The following is a 16,667-nucleotide window of genomic DNA, read 5'->3' as shown; positions in this document are numbered from 1 at the left end:
ACAACAGTGTTAAGTGACTGCCTCACTCTGCCTTTCCAGGCTATTCTTCCCTCACAGCACACACGAGCAGTTCTCACTGAGTATCAAGCTTTTGCTCCTGGATGAAGGATAAGAAGGCTTCGAGCACGTTTCAAGGTAAAAAAACCCAACTTCTGAAAAAGAAGCACCTCACTGAGGACACAGAATAAACTAATGCTTAAACAGCTCTTAGAGGCAGACATTCCTTTGTGCATGGTTTGCAATATTATTTCAGGCAAATCATTTAACCTCTCTACGTATTTATTTTTCCATTTGTAAAATTTGGATGACAATTTTTCATAATGCACTTTTGAAAGTATACCTTTTATAGTCTACTCATATTAACAGACTTTAACGTTTCCAGTACGCCTGCTGCTAGATAGCTTGTAGTACCATTTCCCTAAATAGCACACTTTTTTCCTGAAAATTATGCAAACCAGTCCTACGCAAGCCTCTTGTGTAAACTTTAGAGTATGCAGAGGAAATATCTGTCTACAGGCAGAAACCATACTAGGAAACAACCTACTCAAATGGAACAAGCCGAGTCTAGCAAATCAGCTCGGTCTCAAGGTGGGGGAATGATTTTTTTAATTTACATTTCTTAGTACACTTTGTTCACTTAGAGTTTAAAAAAAAAAAGCAGCAGCATGTGTCCATTTTACTTTTAAGCCTGAAATTCTTTTACTATGAGAATTAAAAGCGAATTGGTAACCATCACAAACAAGACAAAGGCTGTAAAAATTAAATTTCAGTGGAAAGATCAATTTAATTTATGAAGACCTTTTTATAGAATACATGTAATCAGTAGCTGACGAACCTGACATGCCCTAGATAGCATGGGATGTGGATAGTAATTAAAATCCAGAGAGAGGGATTCAAGGAGCCTAAGTAAGGCTGCAAATATATATATTAAAAAAGTGACGTTTCAAACCAGCAAAATGGTATCAAGCCCAAAAGCAAAGCTGCTGATTATTCACCTGTTCCAGGTAGATATCCACACAGCCCCCAGCTGCTGTGCTGATGGAAGCAACCGCCAGGAGCGGATGGAGTGGGTGCCATGCTATATGAGAAGGAGAGGCAACTGAATCGGGAGCTTCTGTTCGATGATCCACATACACAGCCATAACAACAGACCGCAAACCTGTACAAGGAAAACAAACATTTCTAACAGATATGCTTAAGCATATAATATATACACACTATATATATGTGTTATATTACATATAATATTTATACACAATATATATTAATAACAAGTATGCTTTAAAAATGGGGAAAGAATAAAGCTGTGGCATCATCTTGTTACCATGCACTACACAGACATGAAGAAGGTCAAAGTGGTATTTTTAAAAAAAGACGGAAAAACACTGAGCCTTGCAGTCTGTAGATTCATAGCGCACATAGGCTGGTACCAATCTCTCCCCAGTGGCTTGCGCTAGCTTATTTCAGAGGAGACTGAAATAACTCAGAATTTACCAGAAAGCTACTTCCAGTACTTCATATCCAAAGACGCCAATTAATGTACAGACAGAGTGATTTTATGTTGAAAGCCCAGATATGAGCCTTTACAAAGTAAGTTTTAACAGCTGTCGCCACTTTTGCAGCTCGTACGGTTGAAATTATGCAAGATTAGTTTAACTCATACTATCTGTTACCTACATTTGAACTGTTATCTACAGTCGAATGAAAATACTCAATAAGTGCTGATGTTCCAAGGAAAAGAACCTGAAAGCAATGCTCTTTTCAGAGTTGTGGGTCAGAAATGGAGGAAGCCACTAATAATCTTTAATATCTTATACACCGAGATGGTCTTTGGGATTTGTGTTGTGTGATCTTATTGGCTTGGTTTCAAAAGAAAAACAGCTGGAGACAAACACCTCAAGAGTTATTAGCAAATAATGCCAAGACCTGGTAAAAGAAAAAAAACACCAAAACACCAAACAACTGTGAAAGGTTTAAAAGACTCCCTTCACATTTCAGGGGAAGAGACTGTCTTTTGCGCAGCTAAACCACGAGTTAAGAACCTGCAGGCACGCATATGCGCAGCAGTTAGATTTGCCCAAGTCACCAATTGGACACCGCTGCAGGATGTAAAATGGACACAGACTCTTGTTTTAAAGACTCTTTACTTCAAATATTCTGTCAGTGCTTAAAATAAATATTTTGCTTTAAGAAGGCTGTCTTCCTCCCAAAAAAACCCAAAAGAAACATAAAATCCAATTCAGCACCTTTGATTAGACAGGTTAGAAAGGTGGGTAACATTTTTAAATAAGCTGGTAGTTCTACATCTTGCCTCTGATATTACAAAGAGCAACATGAACTACCGACATCAAAACAGAAACGAGTGTAGTTAGCCTAATAACAAGCAATTTCATCTTTCAACAAGATCCATTCACCTTCACACTCCTTCAAAATCCTCCACGTTCCCATAGCGACACGTAGGTCTAGTTTTATTGCCACACAAAAAAAACCAACAAGCCATGCAAGTAAAATTGGAGTGTTTTTCATCTTTACTTCATTTTTTAATAGCTTTCGTAAATCTCCAGTTCTGTTCCAAAATACTGTACCCATTCTATCACTTTTGTTGTTATTTCATCTGTTTCCTTTTACTCTAACGGGAAGAATTTAGTCCATATTTGAATATAAGCTTTATATAGGCTCAAACTTCGAACTAATAGAGAAATTCACTTCAGATTCAAATAAAAATTTGAGATGCCCAAATGAAAAACACACATTTGGTATGAAATAACGGTTTTATCACACAAAACCACAGAGCTGTAATGCCTTTTCTAGAGTCACCTTTTTCTGCTGTTAAGTGTTCCTTGCATCTGTAGTCATAAATATTACTTATTCAGTTATTTCAGTCCCCTTCAGAGAGGGAAGAAAATAAGTTTGTCAAGCTTACAAACTGCGTCTCTTGATCAACTCACTAGCGGGTACATGAAGCCAACACTGTCTGCTTTGCTACAGCAGCTTGTTCCAATTAGGATAGCTAGAGCTAACTATCCCTTTTGGCATTCATAGGCAGCAAAACCAGTTTTGCAATCAATACTATACATATTTAAAAAGGCAGACTAACACTTACTGAAACAAGATGCAGTGATACTGTCACATAAATTATGGACAATCCCTAATATAGATATCTTTCACCATCTCAATAACTATACAAAATTGCGCAGGAGACTGCTATACACAAATAAATTGCTTACGTTAGTGGATTACTCAGTGGTGTAAAAATCACTAACCCAACATTCCTTTACTTGTTGTAATCTTGGGAATTCATTATTCACATGTTTACTGTTACTTCAAGCTCATGTACTTACACTCTGTAGCTTTGACAGATAGTTCTTCAAAAAAGCCTTCAAAGAAAAAAAGAAAACCAAGTAACACTACCTCTACAAATTATTGTGGCACTGCACGTTCTACTTTTTCAAGGTCTAAAAGACGAGAATTTCTGAAAAAGTTAACCACTTTGAGGACTGGAATAGAACATGACCAAGTCCAGATATCTGATCTCAGCAATCGGATTAGATACACCTGATGGACACTTTTGAAACAACCCACAAGCACTTTGCAAAAACCATAAGAGTTCATAGAATCACGGAATGGTGTGGGTTGGAAGGGACCTTTAAAGATCATCCAGTCCAGCCCCCCTGCCATGCGCAGGGACACCTTCCACTAGGTCAAGTTGATCAAAGCCCTGTCCAACCTGACCTTGAAAACATCCAGCGATGGGCATCCACAATTTCTCTGGGTAACCTGTTCCAGTGTCTCACCACCCTCATCGTAAAACTTCCCTTCCTTATGCCCGAACTAACCCTACCCTCCTACAGTTTAAAAGCGTTACCCCGTCCTGTCAGTACGGGCCCTGATAAGAAGTCTGTCCCCATCTTCTTATAAGCCCCCTTTAGGTATCGAAAGGCCACGACAAGGTCTCCCTGGAGCCTTCTCCAGACAGAACAACCCCAACTCTCTCAGCCTGTCCTCATGGGAGAGGTTCCTCCAGCCCTTGGATCATTTTCATGGCTTCTACTGGACTCGCTCTAACAGGTCCATGTCTGTCTTGCGCTGGGGACCCCCGAGCCGGACGCAGGGCTCCGGGGGGTCTCACAAGAGCAGAGCAGAGGGGCAGAATCCCCTCCCTCAACCTGCTGGCCACGCTGTGGGTGATGCAGCCCAGGACACGGTTGGCCTTCTGGCCTGCGATCGCACATTGCCAGCTCATGGCCAGCTTTTCATCCACCAGTACCCTTAATCCCTTCTCCACAGGGCTGCTCTCAACCCCTCCATCCCCCAGTCTGTACTGATACTGGGGATTGACCCAACCCAGGTGCAGGACCTTGCACTTCGCCTTGTTGAACTTCATGAGGTTCACACAGGCGAACATTAGACATCACATTAATGTCTTCCCACAAAGAAAAGTTAAGAGAGGTTCAAGGTCATTCTCTGCCCGTGTTCTTAACTGGCCAGACACAAGCCAGGTCTACTCCAGACATCACACCCCCATACGAACGTGGCCCTGTGCTCAGGATATCAGGTCCTTTGGGGAAATCAAGCCTTAATTCAGGGTTCATCAGCTCACGGGTCATACACCACCACTACAGGGACCAATTGATTGATAACAGGCCATCATCTCAGAGCATGGGCAAAGGACTGTGTTTGTCTGCACCCACCAACATAGACATGCATAAGATTTCACAAGGAGTCAATAATTTTATGACTAGGGAAAGATTATCCTTTGATAGGGTGTGATTTCCCTCCAGAAAAACCTCCAAATTCATTACTTAGAAGTTGACAGAGTATCGAAATAAATTACAAACCAAATAGCCTTTATTTGTTTGGTTGGAATTTTCTGGGATTTTACGTAGGTAACCTCGAGATTCCTATTGCTACAAATGACAGCAGTGAGCCAGAATACATGCACGTATTTCAGAAGACAATCATCTACATTCGGGAAAAAAAAATATTTTTAATTATGCTATTCTGTCTTTGGTGACAATTCTTGAAAAGTTACTTTATGCTCTGTATGACAACGTCGTCAGCACATTTAGCATCTAAGGGGGGACGATTACGATTAGGTTTGCTATTCTTGTGGAACTGCTACCGGCAACAAGCTTACCAGAAAAGCCATCACCATGCAATGAGTTTTCTGCATGCGTTACTGTGCTTTTTCCCTGACAAGACGTGACAGCTACCCATGCAAAAACACAGGGTTTTTCTTATAATCACTACCTATAAGAAATGCTAGCTTTTTAAGTTTTAAAATGTTTAAAATAGCTAGCCCTAGAAAAAAAATTAGAATACAAAATTGAGTTATGCTACAAAAAGATGGCTAATGACTAAATATTCTTTCCTCTAACTAGTAAAACAGAAAGAGTAAATAGTAAAAATCTGGCTAAACCCTGAACGCGCACCGAAGAGGACAGAGTGAGAAAGCGGGCGCGGGGACGAGCCCAGCCTCCTTCTCCAGCAGTTCTGCCCCGGGACGGCGCTGGCCTGGGCCGAGACCCGCGCGGGCCGCCCCGGCCGGGCCGACGCCGGCAGCGCAGCACCGCAGCGGGCCCCCGAGCCGCTCCCGCCTCCGCAACAGGCGGCTCCCGCCCGCCACGCTCGCGCTCCCGGGGCGCGCCGGCAGACCCGGCCGCTCCCGCCGCCCGCCCCAGCCCGGGGAGCCCGCGGGCAGCGGCCCGGCCGCCCCGGAGCCTCAGGCTGACCGCGACCGACCCCGCTCCCGCAGGCCGGGCCCAGACCGACCGAGGAGCAGCCGGCCGAGCCGCCGAGGGCTCCCGGCGCCTCCGCTCGGGCCGCCGCCCGCTCTGACCTGCCGGCAGCCCCGCAGCGCGCTCCCGCCGGCCCCGGCGCCGAAGGCCGCACTCGCTCCGAGATGCTTTGCGTTACCCCTGACAACGGGGACGGCCCCCAGCGCGGAAACTCCCGACCTGCAGCCGAAGCGTCACGGAAACGGCCGAAGCGGCCGCCGCCGCGCCGGAGAGAGACGGAAAGTGCCGAGCGCCGCGGTCCCCCGCCGGCGGTCCCGCCACGGAGCGAGCGGCGGCCGCTGGGGCCGGCCCCCCTTCGCCCCTCCGGTGGCCGGGGGGGGGGCTGGAAACGCCGCTGCCCTGCGCGGGGCCGGACGCCGGCCCCCAGCGCGTTACCGAGGGCTGAGACCCGCGCCCCGTCCCGCCGCGCAGGGACGCCGGCAGCACCTCCGGGCGCGGAGCCGACGCCGCACTCGGACCGCCCCCGCCCCCCCCGGCCGCGGCCGTCCTCAGGACTTTGAGTCACCCGTGGGCGCTGCTCCGAGGCAGGCGACGGCCTGTGCCGCGCCCCGGGAATCGGGATCCCACCACAAGCTCCTCGGGTCCCGAACGCGCGGTGAACACCCGCTGCAACGGAGCCTGATCCGACCGAAACTCGGTGAAACACAAATGCGTATCGTAACCGCGTGCGATCACACAGCCCGCAGCGCATTAGCCCTTTCAGAGCTTTTGTGGGAAAAGTGACTTGCCAACTTTTTAAGATAGCGGCCAAGTTTTTTTAGTAACACCTAAGCCAAGACGGCCCCGCAAGGCCGCCCACACGCAGCACCGCCGGGCGCAGCCCCAGCCCAGCTCCATCCCTCGCCAGCCCTCACCCGTGCTGCGCCTGCCTTCGGCCTCCCCAGCCAGGCCTGCCCCAGGCCACGGGCAATTCAAGACCCAGTCCTTACACCGCTGTCAACCCCACCATCACCTGCACTCCCTCGGAAGTCACAGCGCTTCCACACGACCAGATGAAAAGAAGCCACACCTGCAGTACAGCTGTGACCAACAGTTTCCGCAGGCACTACCGTACGTTGACTCTGGCCACCCGTAACGCGTTGTGTAATTCAGGTGGTGGTTCACACTCTTTCCCTTTTCCAAATACACAGCAATACCAGGACCCTTTGGACAAAAAATTCAGTTTCGTCAGCAAGTAGGTAAAAGTACGAGGTGGGGGGCAGACTGCACTAAAACACGCTGTGTCTTCTTCAGACCTTAACGGTAGGCTTTAAGTAGGGAGGCAAAACCCTGCCTTTAGACCTCCTTGCTACGAGCTCAGCAATCGCCTCTATAACAAACCGTTTTCTGAGCAGCAGAACTTAGAAAGTCCCGTTTCCTGTAGCTTTTTATCTCATGGTTTAATTATCTTCTCCCTTACAAGGCATCAGCTCTGACAAAGTCATTTATGGCATCTCTCGTGGGCATGTCGTAACACCATTAGCTCGCTCAGGTGCCACTCCCAAAGCAGAGTTAGTAATTCAGTTCTTGGCTCTGCCCAGCCGACCTTTTCACTGTTTGTGCCCATAGTATTTTTGAGATCATCAGACTTGAAGCTGGGTATTTGAGCAGACCGCGTCTGCAGATGCCTTGTTTTCTCAGACAACCAGGCTAATGAGGAAACTATTGCAATACATGGCACAATCAAGTCAGAAATACATGGCCAGCAGGAGCCTCCAGCAATCGTCTAGTCTATCACCCCTTTCTGGGCTGGAATAAAAAATCATCTAAAACACCCCACTGACTGCCTCTGCTCAAATGACCGTTTTTACAGCGTTCATAATTGCCTGGTTCAATGTTACACTAAACTACACATCCCTGCTTGTGCAGGCTTAGCTGGAAATTAAGGCTCCCTGCCCTGCAATATTCAACAGAAGCCCTGCTGTAAAGGATTTATAACCTAAATAGACAAATGAACAGGGCATCCTGGGATCCCAAGATCTTCCCTCCCGCGTACTGCGCTCATAAAAGATGCCTAACAGCTCCGCGTCCCTGCAGTCCCAGCACAAGCAAAGAACAAGCTTCAGCAGTGTAGTCACACACAGTGCATTTCATCCCTTCCTTCAAGGGCTTGACCTCAGATGCTGAGGAGAAAAAAAAAAAGTTGCATGATTAGGTGCTTCCTATTTAGTAAGCCATGAGGGATTAACAATAGAAGCCTGACCTTCCATTTAAATCCTCTTACCTGAATGGGAAAGAACTGCTTTAGTACCACAAAGATCATCCATTATCATTTGCCAAAATAAACAACTTAAGAGCCTTTTAAGAACAAATGAGTTATGAATGAAGCATAGTAGCTTCTAAGTAACCTAAAAGGAAAATACAGGACAAACATGCACTATACGGGTGGCTTTTACATCTGAAATATTTCAAAGAGCGTTTTCATGGTATAATTAGTGTAATGATCATGCACATTAGATGCAAAATTAAAAACACCTCAACATAAAACAGAAGTATTAACTTTGTCCTTCTGCTGGACAGTTCTGCATTGCTTGCTCTATTTCTGTTAACCATGAAATTTTTTATTCATACCTTAAAATCCACAGGATGTGCAACAAATCCACATTAATGTTCTTGCCTAGTCTAGAAAACCATGGCAACAAACACTGAAAGATTATTTGCGTTTTGTATTTGTGCAGGTCTGCCAAAGCATGATCACGGACCCTCCCTACTATTAAAAAAGAACGAATCAAAGTTCAAGTGTCTTTTGACATCTCAATCTACCCCCTGCCTCTCGGCTCTTGTCCAACTCCTTTTTATTCAGTCTTTCTTTCACAAACATTTACACACATGAGCAATTTCACACCTTAACGGTCCACTTGAGACAACAGGGCTATTCGAGCATATAAACTTATTTACATACAGAGAGAATGGAAACCTTCAACTCCGAGCTCCTTGGGGAGCTGAACATGCCTTCGGGTCTCTTTGCAAAGCACCATGGAAATGAATGGCACTGTAGATGCAGAATGCATCATTTCCTGTCAGTATTGTTAAATTTGGTTGTGGTCAAACCAAGTGGCAAAAATAAGCCATATAATCTTGCACTACATTGTAACAAAACTGCGAAATACTCTCTCTACAAAAAGCCTAATTAAGATGTAGATTTAAAGGCAAAGCTCTACGGTGGAGACAAGACCATTAAGCAATTTGGCTCTTTTTTGTTTACAAATTGCATTTATAGCAATACACTTGGTTACTCACAGCTATGCTGTATTTATATTTATTTTAATATATACTTATAGCAGATGACACAGCCCCAGGCATGTTCAAGTTTAGTTCATCATAATTACTTGCAACGCTCTCCATGGGAGCCCAATCTTCAAGATGTTAGATGCCATCATGAAGTTTAAATTGTTAAGACATTGATTTCTACAGTACAGCTTACGAAGATTTTCCTCAGAAGAGGGCTAAGGCATCATTTCCTGCTACGATACGCACAAAGTTTCAAAAAGAGGACTATCTAATGTTCTTTCCACACAGAATTTATCAAGGAAAAAAAAAGCCTCACACAGTACCAGCTGTAGGATTTTCGGAAATCATTCTTCCTAGCAGTTAACATGAAGTCACCACATAAAAGCGTAAGAGGGCAGTCAATAGAAAACAGGCCAAAACATTAGGTTAGCAAATGAAATTCAACCCCTTTTAATTCAGCACATCACTGAATAAAGCTTCTTAATCCTGGAGACTTAAAAAAAAAAAAAAAATCCCACTTCAGGGTACCCTACACAACTGCAAACTCTGGAAGAAGACTAGAAGTTGTGAAGACACTAGGCTTTCCCAGGAGGTTTCACGTTTGTAACTTCATGTATGTTACTTGTAACCTTTAAGAACAATAAAGAACTTATTAACACCCTTAATTAGCAAGAAACACATCGTCAGGCAGGCCGCTGGGACAGGAGCGCCTCAGCAGCGCTCCGCGCCCCTCAGCACCGCCGCCGCCATCTTGGGCGGCCCGGCCCCCCACCGCGGCGGCCGGCCGGTCTCTGGCGCTCGGCCACGCTCCCTCACAGCCCTTCTCCGCAAGGGCTGCTAGAACCACACGGACTTCGCGAGGGGTAAGTTCTTTAGCCGACACCAAGGAGCCACCGAGCCCAGGCTGCGGAGGGATGCTCAGCACCAGACCCGCGGTGGGCGCCCCAGCACCGTCCCTGCCGGTTCCGAGGTCCGGCCCAGGAAAGCACAAGTAGCCCCGCGGAGAGCGGCCCCAGGGCTCCCCCTCACGCTCTGACGGGCGTGCGGGAGCCGCGGGCGCTGCCGCCGCGACACGGCTTAGGCGGACAGCGACCCCCGCACCGCGAGCCAGAGCTCGCCTGCGCCAGCGGGCCACTGCGGGCGAGCAAGCACGGCCACGGGGGAGCCCTGCACCGCTTTTACCGCTTAGCTGAGACTCGAGCACCGGGGCCGCGGGGGAGCCCGGCGGAGCGAACGAAGCAAAGCAGCAGCCACACAAGGCGCCGCCGCGGCGCCCACCCCGGCGGCCCGGCCCGGCCCGGCCCGGCCCGGCTCTGCCGCGCCGCGCCGCCCGCTCACCCGCCCGGTCCAGGTGCGGCGCTCCGCCCGCCGGCCATAAATACATCGCCGCATGCAAATCAGCGGCTTTCTGACCAATGGGATGCTGGAGCACGTCCGGCCATAGGGCCCTCAATTGGTCTTTCTCTTAGCCAATCAGCAGCCAGCTCTCGGGATTCGTCTCACTCTCTGACGGACACCGGCTGCCGCCTCTTCCTCTGCGTTCCGCTTTCGTCACCCGCCCCGCGCCGCGCTTTGTTTGGCTTGCGCTGGGGCCGCGGCCCCGCCTCCCGCCTCGCTCCCGCTTGCCGCCAGCCAATGGGACGCCTTGTTTGGGGTCCCGGGGCGGGGAGTGCCGGCGCGCTCAGCTGGGCCCGCGCGCCGCGGCCTGCCCCGCCCCCTGGGCCCGGCGCAGGGTGACGAGGAAGCGGAACCGCCGCCGCCGGGAGCCGATCGCGGCCCGCTCTGCGGCCGAGCCCGGGGCGCCAGGCAGCCGCGGCTCCGGCCGGGAGCGCCGAGGCCCAGCGGGGGAGCCGGCGGTGCTGGGACTGCGGCCGCGGTTTCGGAGGAGCCCGAGGAAGAGAGGTCGCCTCCCCGGCCGGGAGCGGGGCTGCCGCCGCCGCCAGCAAAGCTGGGAGGGCCGCTGGGGTCCGCGGTGGTGGTGCGGCGCGCCGGCCTCCTCCCGAGCTGGCGGGTCTGGGGCGCGGCCTGGGGGAGCCTGGGGCTGCGGGTGCCGGAAGACCCGAAGCGGCCGCCGTCGGGAGAGCCGGAGCGCGGTGGCTGCGCGGCGGCATTGATGCGGCAGGTGAGGCTCGGGGCGGGGGACGGCGGAGGGGGCGGCTGGGGCGGGGGGAGGGGGGAGGGACGGCGCCCGGGGCCCCCGCGGGGCGTGCGTGTGTCTGGGGGAGCGGCCCGGCCCGGCCCCGCTCTCCTCTCTGGGCCGGCCGCCAGCGGGGTGCGGCGGCGCGGGGGTCTGCGGGGAGCTTCACCGCGGGGAAGGCGTCTGCTGTGAGGGGCGGAGGCAGGGTGAAGGGACGGCGGCGGAGCGCGAAGGCCTAGGGGACCAAAGCAGCAAGGCTGAGAGGATTTTCCCTTTGGAACAAAAAGGAAAAAGCAGGGGCGACGTGAAAGCGAAAGGTAGCTGGAGCGGGTAAACTGGGTGCGGGTCGCTGCCCGAGGGTGTAGGCAGGACGCTGTGAGGAGCCGGCTGTTGGGAAGCGGGGCCGATACTGGGATTTGCTACCCCGGTCCTGTAAGTAGCTGTCCCCAAGGCGTGTTCCTTTGGCGTCCCCCTGCTAATTGCTGGGGGATGTCGGTGGATGCATCGTTTAATTTGCAGTAATAAAACTAAACTTGAAATCAAGGAGATTTAAGCCTTACTTAAGTGAAGTTTTTGAGCACAGACCGTCAGAGTTGGAAGATTTCTGTTCTCAAAGTAACTGAAAACACTGCAATTTTTGTTGCGTGGAGAACAGGTTTGTAATTAGGGACCTGTCAGGTGAATAGTTAACCAAGTTTTAATATGAGTTTGGATCTACAGTTCAAATCAGTTTATTGAGCATTTGCAAAGAACGGATCATTGCCCAACGTAATTCTGAACTGGTAGATTCAGTGGTTTAGCTGAAAATCATTAGAGGGAAAAGTATCATTTTAACAGTAGGAATACAATCCGTAAACTGCAATCGCAGGAATTTGTACGCCACATTAACGCTGATGCATCTTGTTTATTTTAAACCAAGTTATTCTGGTGTCAGCCTCACCCGTAGTAATTCCATTCTTTACTTGTGATATTCAGAATTTCCTTCTCTTGTTGGTTTTTATCTTTTCCCTTAATTAAAGTTGGACTGTGGCTCCTGCTCTGGTGATAAGGCAGCTGCATTGCAACTGCTACTTCTTTCTGTTTTGCTGTAAGTGGTTTCTGTCTTGGAAGTTGACTTCTTTTAGATATGGTGTCAGTAGTATTTTTACGCTCTTTAAGAAAAAAACCACAGATGTCGGCTTTTAGCAGATAATGTGATTTAATGCCTTAAGCTTTTCTGTGCGTATCTGGTGTTTTGTTCCAAGTATTAAAAAAAACCTTGAGAATTCAGAGGATTTGTGAAGTTAGACGCAGAGCGAGCGGTCATCCCGGTGGCCGGTGCCAATGCCCGGTTGGAATTAGAGCTGTTCAGCCGTGCTCTCAGACAGACCAGCAGCGGTCCTCCAGCAAACGATGTTTTAAAACTTTCTTGCTCGGCCAAGAGGTCGCAGCATCGCCGTGAGTCGCACGGGCCCCGTCGAGGTGAGGGGGGAAAGCCGCCGCAGATGCCTGCGGAGCCTGTTGCCCTGCAAATGTAAAAGAATAATAAAGGGGGTCATGTTATTTCCAAAAAAAAGAAAAAGAAAAGCCGGCGGCTGCTGCCGGAGCCGGCGCGGCGCTGCCGGCCGCGGGGAGCCAGGCCGGCCCCGGGCGCGGGTCGCTCGGCGAGGCCGGCGGTGACAGCGGCCGGCCCCGGCGCGATGCTGGCGGCGGCGGAGGCGGCCGGGCGCGGGGCGGCCCCGCGGGGAGCAGCGGAGAGGTGCCGGGGCTTTGGCGGGGGTGGGGGCGGAGGGGGAGCTGGAAGCCTCGGTAGCCTCGGCCAGTCCCAGCCCCAGAGACACACACACGCACAGAGAGGAGGAGAAGCCGCCGCCGCCGCATCTGGGAACATGAATCCCCCCCCCGCGGCGGGCCGGATCACCTCGGCTCCATGGTGAGGAGAAGGAAGAGCCCCCCTGGGCCCGAGGCGCCGCGGAACGGGTAGGATGGGGGGCGAGCAGCCGGCCCGGCCCGGCCGCGCTGCCCTGCTCCGCTCCGCCGGGCTCGGCGGCTGCCTTTCCTCTCAGCGGCTGCCGGGCGCTTCCACACGCCCGAGTTTGGCTGGGCGATTTCTCCGCCAAAGGCGCCCCGAACCCCTCCGGGAGGGTGCCGGCGGGCTGCCGGGGGAGCCCGGCTGCCTTTTGGGCCGGTTTGGGGGGGGTTCCGGCGGGGCTTTCCCCCTCCCGCCCTCGGCACAGGTTGTTGGGTCGGGACAGCAAACGAAAGGGGATTTAGTAACAAACAACGGCGGCCATGTTGAGAGGAATTTCTGCAGCTAAACTTCTCCCCTCTCAGCCCAGGGATTTCTCTCCCTCTCTGGGGGGCTCCCAGGCCTGACTTTGTGCCCCCCTCTTTTCTCTCTCTCCTCCCCAACAGGATGACAGTGAAACTGGGAGAGAGCAGCGGGGAAGAAGGGGTGAAAAAGCTGGGCAAGAGAGCAGGAGGAGATGAGGAGTCCCTGGAAGAAGAAGGGGCAGGAGGAGGAGGAGAGGCAGCTCCAGGCAGCAGCAGCACAAAGAAAGAAGAGAAGATTATTAACAACAACACTAACAGCAGCCCCCCGCCGAACCCCAGCTTATCGCAGGCCCCGGCCGCCCTCCAGCCCTCCCACAGCCAGGACCAGCATCATTTTCTCAGGTCCAGCGTCAGACCTCAGAGCAAGAGGCTGAAGAAGGATTCCCAGGCATCCTCTTCAGTTGGCAGCAGCAGTGCTGCAAAAGGCAAAGGTACTGTGTTTTGGCACCCTTAAAACACGCGGGCAAGTGGGGTGGCGGGGGGGGGAGTCACCTGTGGGTTTGGGGGTTGTCGTTCTCCTCCTGTAGATGCCATCTTTTGTTTGGTTTGGGGCAAGGTGTTTTGGGGCTTGTTTCTCACAGTAGCTGAGATCTTCTTTGTGTCCCAAGGCTTCAGCTTCTCTGCTGCCCACTCTCCTCTTTGCACTTGCAGAAATGGGGGGTTTGGATGTGTATGCGGAGGAGGAAAAAAAAAAATCTCCATTATTGAAGCAAACCTTTAATTCCTGCATTTCATCTTTCTTGAGTTTTAGGAAATTCCTGTATTTTGGTTAGGAAATTAGACTCTAGCTAGCTGTGTGATCAGGTGGCTGCACTCTGAATTCTGTTCTTGGATAATGACAAAATATTCGCTGGGTGCTAGTTAAAAAAGGGAAAAAAAAAAACAACTCACAAGACGTTGGTGATTTCCCCCAATTATTTCTCTGGCCCTTTCACCCAAACAACTATTTTGGAAACAGCTATGAAATGCACATATTGACATATTTGTTTCTAAGGTTTTGTGAGTCCTACATTACTGTTTCAGAACAGTTTGGGCATTTCCATGCAATTTCGGTTTTTATGAAGGTTGTTTTGCATACCTCTGAATGTCTGTCTGTCCATACATACATACACATGCTTTTTCACTTTAGCGTGGTAGACGAGAATTTGATTTTTTTCCAATCTGTTTCTTACCTGAGTAGCTAGAAGACAGCAAGGGTGTTTGAACACCTTGGTGCTATTGTGTGTGCTCAGCAGTTACTGGATGACACCTGGCACTGTAGTTGAGCTGTACTCCAGGCTAATTTTGGATACCTTGTGCAAAAGTACTCAAGTGTTATTTTCTGTTAATTTTTGAGAAAAACAACACTCGGAGATTTCTTCAACATTTGAAATAACAAAGTTTACTCTTGTCTGCTAAAACGAAATACAACTCCATGTAGCATAAACGTGTCTCGGACCAAAGACGCTCCATTACAGTGGTATGCGCGTGCTGGACATCAGGTGAACATTAGGAATTAGGATAGTTTTGTGTTACAGTAATAAAGCAGTGCAAATTGTGATATTTTAGTTATTGCCATATCACGAAAAAATTCTTTAACTCAGTTGCTTGACAGTTAGTTTATATAATTGACTAAAGTATTATTTAATACCTTAGTAAGCCTTCTTTAATCTCTTAAACTTTTTGTTTTAAGTGAAAAACTCCAATGTGTGATGTTGGAGGATAGAGCAGAAAGGCCTACGTAGTTTCTCTCCCCGTTGCATTAAACCAAATAAACAAACAGATGGAATACCCAGGAGTGTTTAGCTACAGATAATTATTTCGGGGGTTGAAAATAGTATTAAATGCGAGGAGGTGTTTCTTTGGAATACATGTTGTCCGTGTATTGACAAGTCGAATATATGCATTTGAAATTATTCCATTCCTTTAAAAGTGTATACACGTGTGAACAAAATACACGTATCTTTGTGCATGTGTATATTCATGTTTGTATAGTTGTATGTAAACATTAATTTCCAATTTTAGAGCAGCAGAACAATTTTTAACTAGGTGTATCGACACAATTGAAAAGCAAACTTTGTTTATATTGCAATTCAGATTCCAAAATAACCCTAATAAAATCATACACAGAACGGAAAATACTATTTCAGTAGTGGGTCACAGATAGTGCTTGTAATCACTGTCCCTGACTATGTTGTCAGGTTTGGGGAAAGTTCTTAAATCATTGGGGGTGACAGTCGGTGGTAGAATTATGGTTATGCTTTCACTTTTTGAATTGTATGACCAGCCACAGCCCTGCCTGGCTAGTTTTGATGTGAATACATTACAGTTGATTTCTCTGATATGGTTGAGATTATAACTATCGGATCTTGGAGAACAGAGCCACGGAGTGCGAGCCTTTCTAATTTGAGTTCTTTACATTCAGGGGTGCATACTGAGAGGTTTTCCAGGCTTGTCTGAATTCTCCCTAATGGACTGTCTCGTGATCAGAATTTATAGGGCTTAGTATTCCGAGTGAAGTGTCTCGCAGAGCTAGCATCCAATAGGGAACTAATGGGAGGGTGAGGATTGGACTTAAATCCTTCCGCTTGCTGTCCCACCAACTTTCTCCTCTCCCTGTAAGTATAAAAATGATAAAAAGCGTGAGTGCATGTGCTTTGGATCAGCTCTGAAAACCAGAAGCTGTTCCATTTTGCATGTCACTGTCAAGGTGATAGCTGCAAAGGTAATTTTAACATTGGCCAGCAGGAGTGTCTAGACCACACTTACACTTGGTCCAGTGTAGCCAGAAACTTGTTTTTGTCATGGTATATAACACTTAATCTCATTAAAGTGGTCCTGCTTTTAGAATCTGTGGATTCTAAAGTGAAAACTCTTTCAAAGGAGTGTAATCAATAAACTTAATTTCTTTCAAATTTTAGTAGTTACTCAGCAGGCATTGGCTTGTCCTCATCAGATCCCTTTTTACTTTTGGCATTTGTGCTTTTAGGATGCTGCGTTGTAGCAGACAAATTATTGATAAACTCAACTTTACTGTAATCTGTAGGAAGAGTTTGCCCACTCAGCAGCTGCTAATTTTTGACTTAGCCTTACTATGGTTCAGGGAAGATTGATAATAATAATTCTCAAATTCTGCCTAGTAGAATGCGTAAGCGCATGGCTAATTTTCAGATTACCCTGCCGTAATTTTTAATTGCATCGTTGGATTCTGTCTCCTGCCTTTTGTGTAC

General features: G+C 48.9%; 2 protein-coding genes across 8 annotated transcripts in view; one reads left to right on the top strand and one right to left on the bottom strand.

Moving 5' to 3' along the window:
• The window catches only part of IFT140 (intraflagellar transport 140), a 94,207-nt gene extending 83,723 nt beyond the window's left edge, over positions 1-10,484 (bottom strand). For 2 of the 5 annotated variants that reach the window (XR_015699182.1, XM_087734118.1), the window contains exons 1-2: positions 10,347-10,484; positions 996-1,159 (exon numbers count right to left, since the gene is read on the bottom strand). Coding sequence is in view for 4 of the 5 variants with exons in the window: in XM_087734118.1 (XP_087590244.1) it covers positions 996-1,159; positions 10,347-10,392 (210 nt within the window). In the remaining variant the exon portion in view is untranslated. Of the gene's footprint in view, positions 1-995; positions 1,160-3,341; positions 5,350-5,839; positions 5,936-10,190; positions 10,309-10,346 lie in introns of those variants that run through there. The other 3 variants (XM_087734121.1, XM_087734119.1, XM_087734120.1) reach the window with 3 other exon arrangements.
• Positions 10,485-10,693: 209 nt separating this feature from the next.
• CRAMP1 (cramped chromatin regulator 1) overlaps positions 10,694-16,667 on the top strand; it is a 52,561-nt gene continuing 46,587 nt past the window's right edge. The window contains exons 1-2 of one of the 3 annotated variants that reach the window (XM_087733400.1): positions 10,694-11,130; positions 13,540-13,889. In XM_087733400.1, the coding sequence (XP_087589526.1) occupies positions 13,541-13,889 (349 nt within the window). In that variant the 5' untranslated portion in view covers positions 10,694-11,130; position 13,540. The remainder of the gene's footprint in view (positions 11,131-13,539; positions 13,890-16,667) is intronic. The other 2 variants (XM_087733399.1, XM_087733398.1) reach the window with 2 other exon arrangements.

This window comes from Nipponia nippon, unplaced genomic scaffold, assembly GCF_047370975.1.
Source record: "Nipponia nippon isolate SJK-2023a ecotype South Korea unplaced genomic scaffold, ASM4737097v1 scaffold_5, whole genome shotgun sequence".
NCBI lineage: Eukaryota > Metazoa > Chordata > Aves > Pelecaniformes > Threskiornithidae > Nipponia > Nipponia nippon.
The sequence above is the reverse complement of the archived record's forward strand: the minus strand, read 5'-3'. Positions and strand labels throughout refer to the sequence as shown.